General features: G+C 38.9%; 1 protein-coding gene across 1 annotated transcript in view; it reads left to right on the top strand.

Annotated features, from left to right (window-relative positions):
* GALNT2 (polypeptide N-acetylgalactosaminyltransferase 2) overlaps positions 1 to 2,906 on the top strand; it is a 48,357-nt gene extending 45,451 nt beyond the window's left edge. Inside the window, exon 17 of the mRNA XM_027683410.1 lies at positions 2 to 2,906. Within this exon, the coding sequence (XP_027539211.1) occupies positions 2 to 157 (156 nt within the window). The 3' untranslated portion in view covers positions 158 to 2,906. The remainder of the gene's footprint in view (position 1) is intronic.
* The last annotated feature ends 5,636 nt before the right edge of the window (positions 2,907 to 8,542 follow it).

Here is an 8,542-nt window from a genome sequence, read left to right on the forward strand (position 1 = left end):
GAAATGGGAACAAATTGAAAGCAATGCTAAACTGAGGCACGTTGGCAGCAACCTTTGTCTAGACAGCCGAAATGCCAAAAATGGTGGTCTCACCGTTGAGATTTGCAATCCTTCTTTGTCACAACAGTGGAAATTCACACTTAATCTGCAACAGTAGAAGGACTTACAAGCAAAATGCCATTTCAACTGAAAAACATTGGGCAAAGTTTTGATTGAATTACTGATGTATTTCTTAAAACTTTCCATGGAACTTATATACCTCAGTATTCCACCTTTATCTGAAAGTAGAGTGCTGAAGAAGACACCAGGGATCCAGGGAACTCAGAGCACTACAAAGATGGCACTGAGCATCACTTCACACCAAGAAGGAATTGTGCTACAAACTTCAAGGTTCCCTTCTGTCTTCAGTTACTACTTGCACAGCAGATAATTAACTCTAGGAACAACTGACGTATGATAAACAAAAGGATCTGAAGAAACACCTGTGGGGAACAGGGTGTGGGAGGGAGGGTGGGAAAAATTACTAGGAGAAGGTCATTTGAAAACTCCATTTGCATAGAAGTCATGGTTTGTTATTTCCAGAAACAGAAGTGTCATTTTGAAGTTGTTTTTTTTTCTCCTGTGTGTACTTGGTAATTTGAATATGAACTTTTCTATGATGGACTCTAAATATAAATATATGAAAGTATATATATTGTCAGCTCCCAATGATTTATATCACTTTTCATCATCCTGCAATTATCAACAAAGTGATTGACATATGTTTAACCAGAAATTGGATTGGAGTGCTAGGAGAGAGAAACTTTATGAAGGTGCGGATTTTGTGCTACTGAGTGTGATGTCCGTGCTAACACTGGATGCTTTTGCTTTGCAAAGTGGATCTACTTCTTAACACTTCACCCTTACTGGAGAGATCATGAAACTCAGGAGGAAAAAGAAAATAGCAGAAAAAGTCAATGCCTCTGCCCAGATGATCGCTTGGATTGTTTATTCCAACTTGGAAATTCATTACATGTGCTCTGGATAATGTTAAACTTGTACTTGATATTTGTGTTGATCATTTCTGTAGTACTTAGTCTTTAAAATACTTCTTCCTTTGTTATAAAATTATATAAACTGCACAGATCTTTTATGCAGCGGTGTTGGTTCAGCACAGTTTTATTCTGGGCCCTAATGAGAAAAATTTGTCTCAAACTCCCCTTTTGAGCTGTAGAAATAAGTTACATCACTGATGGCAGCACAAGATCTGAATTTTAATTTGCAAGGATGAGCAGCTATGTAATATCTCTGAATTGCACTTGCTTAATCTATAGACCTACTACTGGGGAATTTTCTTCCATTTTGTTTCTTTAAATGGAGCTTTTGAGTGGATTCAGGCTTGGCTCTGGGAGTCAGCCTGGATACCTGCATAGCCTTTGTGTTTTTAACCATAGAACTTGTGCGTTTTGCAGCTTCAGTCCAGCTGATGTCATTTTTATAAAATAATACTGTCAAAGTTAACCCCAACTTTGACATGTCCTTTCTTATGTTTGCATAGACTATATACTTTTCTATTAAAAGCAAATGTTTCAATGAGCTTTTAAAATGAGAAGGCAAAGTAAATAAGTACTAATAAGTGAGACAGTATTGACAAAAATTAGTGCAGACATGAAGTGCCAGGAAGTGGTTTTGGAAAGATGATGATCTTGGAAAAATGTAATGGTTGATTGTAAGGAGATGAAGAATATGTGCTGTACTGTAGAATGCTGGTACAGTCCCCCTCTTTCTTTGTCCTGGGAGTAGAGTAGTTCCTGATTTTTCATTTTCCTTTGGCTGCATCTGTGCATTAGGTATAGGGATGGTACTCTTCTGGGCAACATGGCTTTAATGGTGCCAGTCAGTGAGCCCACAGACACCTTGTGTGTCTAAAGTTAAGACTTGCAAGTACCTGCATGGGGGTTTGGATTTGGATGAGGGCGTTAAATCCAGTTTTACCCATCCATCATCTGACTCTTTTAATGAATAATTAATACTTTTTTTTCTTATCATTCACAATCCACTTTCTCAAAAACTTGCCTGTTTAGAGGCCAGGCAGTGGTTAAACTATTTTCAGCGTTTAGTCTCTCCCTGTAGCCTTTTAACCTAGCTGAGAACTTGAAGATGTTTCATAAACATAGCAATAGATTCCTTCATGATTTGGAAATACAAATGCTGAAATATGGGCTCAGCAGCAAGTCAATTGTTTCAGGTTTTTAAAAATAGAATTTAAAAGGAAAAAACACCAGCCCAGCCACTCAGCTTCAACCATGGAGGTATTTCCATTTGCAACTTTGATCAAAGTAAGGGTAGCACTAACTGACATGAACAGTTGCAACTCTAAGTATTGACCTGCCTCTTATCTCTCAATCAGAATTGCTAGTTTAAAAAAAAAAGAAATCCATATTTCATCTTTTTAGTCTTTAATGATAACAGCAATCATAAAGTAGGAATATTTTTTCAGTATTTTTTTCAATTCCCCATGGGTACTGCTCATAGGGGTTTTAATATAGGAGCTGTGTGTCACTTTTCTTTGAGAGAATGGACAAGAAGAGGTATCCTTTTGTTATGTTTACATGACAGTGTGCCAAAGTTACTTACTGTGATTTTAGGGGTTTTTAATGTTGAAGAAATTCACCCATTTGAAAGATAAATTAAGAGCCCTTGAAGGAAATTGCGATGGAGTCTCCTGAGAACTTTTCTTACCGTCTTCAGAACAAGAATGGTGATATTGTTTATTTTGCAGATTTTCAAAACATAGTTTGAAAACTGTTTTTTTCAGTTGGTTTGAAAAGTCTGCTGTACAGAGCTTGTACTTGTTCATTTTATAGATGGAAACCATCCTTGAAAATTTGTTTAACTTAAATAAAGAACAACGCTTTATAGATAAATGTGTGCTGGTTCATACAACTGAGTAAAACCAGTAAAAGACTGGCTGGAACTTGTACATTCAAGTAATTTTCAAATGCTTCAGTTCACTTAGTAGTTTCATAAAGTTCCTGTTCTAGAAGTGTGTATATATGTGTGTATATATCTATTTATGAAAAGAGATTTTGTTTGTATGTAATATTATAACTTTGAGGTAATTGTCTTATTCTAGAAGCTGTTACATTGAAGAGTAGGTTAATGCCAACTGTATAGTCACCTGAAATTATACTGTCGAGGCACTCCCTCCTTCTGCCCCTTAGGCCTAATCTTGAGATTTCCACTGTCCCTCTCTCTGCTGCCAGAAATCACTGTGCCAGTGATTCCACAGATCTAGTTTAGAGACCTTGCAAATGATCCTGCACCAGCACAGCTGGGGAGGGAGCAAATCCTCCATGGGAGGTGATGGGCAGCTGTGAAGTGCGAGATTCTCCTGCTGCAGTAAGAGTGAGCGGGGCTGCAGCCAGGGCTTGATGTTCAGTCTTAGCATCACCTTGGCAGAGGTGGGCTGCAGGCTAAAGGGGATGGGGATGGTACGATGCTCAAAAAATGTGTGATCTGTCCAGCCTCAGAGATGCCTCAGGTCAGTTTTTAGGGTGTACATCATTCTTTCCCACTTTGTGGCATACAGGACTAGGATCTTTGCTCCTGGTCTAACAAACTTAGCTTTACAGTTGGCCCCAAGGACATGGTCAGCTAGCATAACCTGCAGAAGCATCTGTAGGAAAGATTGAAACACTTCCACTCTTTTAGTTGTACTGACAGGAAGATTTTTACCTATCAAGCTGTGGGAAAGGAGAGGTCTTGGGTACAAACTTACCATCTCTGTGTAGCAGAAGTTAGTGACTTTCAAAATCTAAAGTAAATTAAGAAAATAGGTCTTTAATATTTATGGTTGGCAAAAATAAAAAGGCCTTGTCAAGCTGCAGTAAACAAAAGAAACACCTTTGCATCTGCAGATTATATCAGAATTCAAATGAGGATTCTCCATCTTAAATGCCCTTTGACACCCAGAAGCTGACAGGTGATACTAAGAGATAATTACAACAGGCTTCTGGCAATAGAAGCTTTTAATCTAATCCAATGTTAAATGTAGAAGTCTGTCTCTAATGTTTCTGCCTAGAGAATGTCTCTGCCTAGTGTCTTACATGTTTCTTGTGCCTACTGTTCTCGGTTAACTTCAGTATAGTAGCAGGACTGAATGAACCATCCAGCAAATTTTGCATTACTGCTGACCAAAACTCCATTGTTTCCTTTTTACCCAAGTAAATTTACCTGAAAAAAATTTTCCCCATTTGTTTTCTGGAATTTCAGGTCATGCTTTTCTTAGCTAGTTTTCTGCATGGGTTTACTCTGCTTGCTTGTCACTGTGCATAAAAGCAGATGCGTTTATATCCCTTTTATAAGGGAATGTTTAATCTTTGCTCTTTGTGGATTAAAACCCCCATATTTTAAATCCTGAATTTTCAAGAAGATTCCTCTCTGTGTTTGGAAAGGAAAGTGAATATAGGGAGATATTAAAAGGCTGTAATCTGCTTGAGGTAAGGACTGTTGTCTTGTTTAAAGTGGATTCTGTAGAGCATTGTTCAGTTCCTTTCTGGGGTGTTACAGCCATAACCTCATCTATTTTGTTTAATTTTTGTATATAAATACCACCTTCTACTTTGCCTTACTTGAATTTATTTTAAATGTAGATTCTCTCTAAAATTTACATGGTCCTGAGTAGCATGTGTGCATCACCTGTGTCCTCATTCATGCCTGAAACACAGTGAATAATTTCATAGCAATAGCTCATTACAGAATGCTCTAGCAAGAGGCTTGTTCCTGTACAGAATGATTTCAAATGAATAGAAGCCACTGAAAAAAAGTGTGGGATAATAAGCCATGATTACAGAATGAGCACAAATGTCAGGGTTGCATCTTCTGTTAGAGTGCACATTTTATTTACAGCTTAGCATCCAGTTACTATTTTAAGATCTGCTAGTAATCAAGCTTAAAAATTGTGAATAAAGTCAGTCCACAGATGTTCTCTCTGTAGAGCTCTCCAAGAGGTTGTCTGAATGGGTGCAAAATACTCTTTTAATTTGATTTGATTTCTTGCAGCACAGCAGCACGTTGTTGCTCTGTATGCAGGAAGAGGGACTTGTTGGATTTCAAGTTCCTATTTCTACCCAGCAGATGTTTTTAATCCAAGGATTTTTTGAGGTTTTTTTTTTTTTACTTAATTAAAAAGGATCTGGAAGTAGCAAATAGCTATGCTTTCTGCCAAACCTGTATTAATTGAACATCACCTTTGGTAATCTGGTAAAAAGAGGGTTAGAGAATCCCTACTAAGAGTCTGTTGTGCTCTGGTAGTGTGGTGAGCATCACTTGTGCAAAACAGTTTTCTTTCATGCCACCTTTCTTCCTGTCCAGCAGATTATTTTTGAAGAGAACGTGAGGTAGATTCCTAGGTGGCAGCTCTGTGCTCAGCTGAGCCAGACTATCTGTTGCTTCTGAGAGGGAAAGGAATGCTGATCCTGCCTCCTCCCTTGGTCTAGCGTTTGTGCCAAATCCACGAGACAATTGTGAATAAAGCAGCAGGCCAAGATAGACAGAAAAAAAATGTCAGTCTTGGAGAGTTGAGGTGACCTTTTTGAAGAGAGCTGGAGTTGGCACAAAGTGGCAGGGTGTCATAACCAGAAGTAGCTGAGGGGGGAAGATGTTCAACTTCCCTTCCCTGTAGCACCAGTGGAACGTAAAAGCCATTTGTCCATCCTGTGGAGCAATGGGATATAACATCTCTTCAGATATTGCTACTCCCTGCTTGTCACTGTGAGATTTTGGGGACAGTTTTGTCACTGTCATGTACTCATCTGTGAGCTAGCAGCATGTAAAGGAGCATTAGGAATGTCTTGCGGTGAGGCAGTGGGGGTTGTAAGGAAGGTTGGCAAAAAAAGCCCAAAAAAAACCAATGTGGAAAGTGTTACTTTCAGTAGCTGAAAACCCTTTGAGCTTGGCTTAACTAGACCATAAAATCAAGCCTTATGTTTTCATGACAGAACCTGAGCTAAGGGATGTTCTAGTTTGCTTTCCTGTTGAGATGCCTTTAATAATAATAATAGTTATTATTATTACTTATACCAAAACAGCCTCACTGCTGATATCTGAGTCTAAAGCCAGCAACACCTATACTGTCAAGAGAGGAGAAATGGGACAAGAGAGACAAAAAGGTTTTAAGTTGCATGAGGGTCTTTGTTTCAACATCAAGCTGATGTTGAATAGAGAGTTTCCTACTAGAAAGGGATTTAATGCTTTTGTTTAGACAATCTGGAGAAAGAAAATGCTCTACCTTACATGTAGTTTGTATGGTATGGAGCACACCATACTAGTGTTACGCTCTCTGCCAGCTGGTTTCAGAATTGTATGATTCTTTTGCTTTTCACTGTTGAATGAGTTATTTGAGAGAGGGTGGCATCTTTAGGTCACTGATGAGGGTCAGGGCTTCTGTCATGGCAGGAGATAAAAAGAAAATGACACACATATTCTTATCTTTATGTCTGGGTAGAAAAATGGGGGGAAAAAGTGAAGTGGAAGAGAAAGAGATGCAAAGTTGAGAGGATGTGGAGAAGCAGCTGCAGAGGTGCAGCTTAGAATGTATTTCAAAGTCAGTAAATTTGTAGTTTAAGGTAAAATGAGATCTAGCTGTCCTGTGCTCTACAGCATAAGCTGTAACATCTTCAACAGCAATATCTGTGACAAGTCCTCAGCTTTTATATCTTGGATACAATTTTAAGAAGTTTTTAGGGCATTCAGTTTTCAAAAATAAAATTTAGGAAGTTAAAATCTTGAGAAACAGATGAATTTGAGAATTAGGAAATCTTACTCTTCAGCTGATCTAATTCTTTTGTTAGCTCTTCCAATATACCTTTGCTTTCATGAATAGTTGGTTCCAGGCTGAATGTCTAGCTCCCAGCCATTTTGTCTGCTAATTATGTTTGATTCCTTAAAATATTCTTTATAGAATCAGAGCTTCTGGAATATGATTGTCATTTCTTTACTTTTCCCCTTAGAGACTGAGCCTTTTAAACTAGGTGAGAAGCAGGCTTTTCAGAACATGCATTGCTACAGCTGTTCCCTGAGCTCTGTCCTCAAGGCATATGGAGGGATGGTGAGGTATGAAGGTCCTCCTCTCAAACCCAGTAAAAACAGGTTGAGGCCCTTATGGTTGTTACTTGTGCAAGATTCCTGCTGATGCTTGTCCCTCACGCTGTACTTGGGGCTTTCTGACAACAACAGCCAGGCAGTGCTCTCAGTCAATGATCCTGAGGAGGGGTATATCTTCCTTGGCTTCCAGCAAGGCAAGGTAAATCAATGCTGGGCCTATAGGTGGTTTTTTCTGGATTAAATCAATAAAGAAAACACTGCTAGGTGTCCACGAGCAGTGCTTGCAGGCTGCTGTTCTGAACTTATGCTCTTGATTGAGGTTCTGTCAGTTTGCTCAGGGAACATCCCAAAAATTTGTTGTCTACCTGAGAATCTCTGTTGTGATTCCTGTTTTTCAGAGCAGGATTATATCCTGGAATATATCAAAGTATTTGCACAGCGTGCTGGTAAATCTTGAGAGACAGGGAAAAGGGAATAAGGGAGGCAGATGTAGCTCAACTACAAGCCAAGAGTGGATGCCATGGCCCACTTCCTTTCCCTGTTAATTTGAAATTCTTTATCAGCAAGTAGCAGGAAATATCTGGCTACATCTTATTTGAGCTGGAAAGGCATGCTGACTGACAAGAAGAGGTTAGATCATGAACAGAAAGGAGTATATGGATAGGGAGTTAACGCACGGCTGCTCTTAGCAAATAGTGAATGAGAAGGTGAAGAAAGATGTTTTCACGTATGAGACTGAAGGACAAAAGCACTTGATATTGTTGAGAATTATGCCATGGATGTAACAGCCCTTTCAGTGGAAAACAGGACTGTAAAACATGCAAATATGTAAACATGCACCAGAGGAAGTCTCTAAGTCAGAGATTGATAGGAGCTTGAAGGGCAGGTGGGGAAAATACTACTTGGTCTTAATCCCATTCCTGTGGTTTTTCCTTAGGTGATTGGTTAAGGGGTTATCTCATCCTTTGGCCCATGCTGGCTAACTGTTTCCAGCTGAAGTGTGCTGAGTAGCTCATACCAGAGGCTGAACAAACACATGGATGCACGGAGCACCTTGGAGGACAGCTGGCTACGTAAGCAACAGTAAGTAATGACCAAGCAGCTGGTATTTAATATGCTAGGTGGAGAATCCCATCTCCAGCTCTCATTGCTTTTCTTGCTGCAGCTTACTTACAAAGTGGTGTCATTTAACCTCTTGCATAAAATGTATAAAGGCTTCTGGTTGATTTTTATGTTATAATGGAAAATGGCTGCAGAAAGTTTTTAGATTTCAGGCTTTCACATAGAAAGAGTAAATATGGAAAAAAATGAGTCTAGAAAAGATTAAGAAAATAATTTTGTATTTTGTTGTGAATAGGGGATCAAATTCCATACACCATTTTAAGAATTTTATTCCTATTCAAAACTGCCACAGATATAAATCCATAAGTATTCGCGTTCTCAATAGCCTCTTAGG

This window comes from Neopelma chrysocephalum, unplaced genomic scaffold (assembly GCF_003984885.1).
Source record: "Neopelma chrysocephalum unplaced genomic scaffold, ASM398488v2 Primary Assembly neopelma1_23, whole genome shotgun sequence".
Lineage (NCBI taxonomy): Eukaryota > Metazoa > Chordata > Aves > Passeriformes > Pipridae > Neopelma > Neopelma chrysocephalum.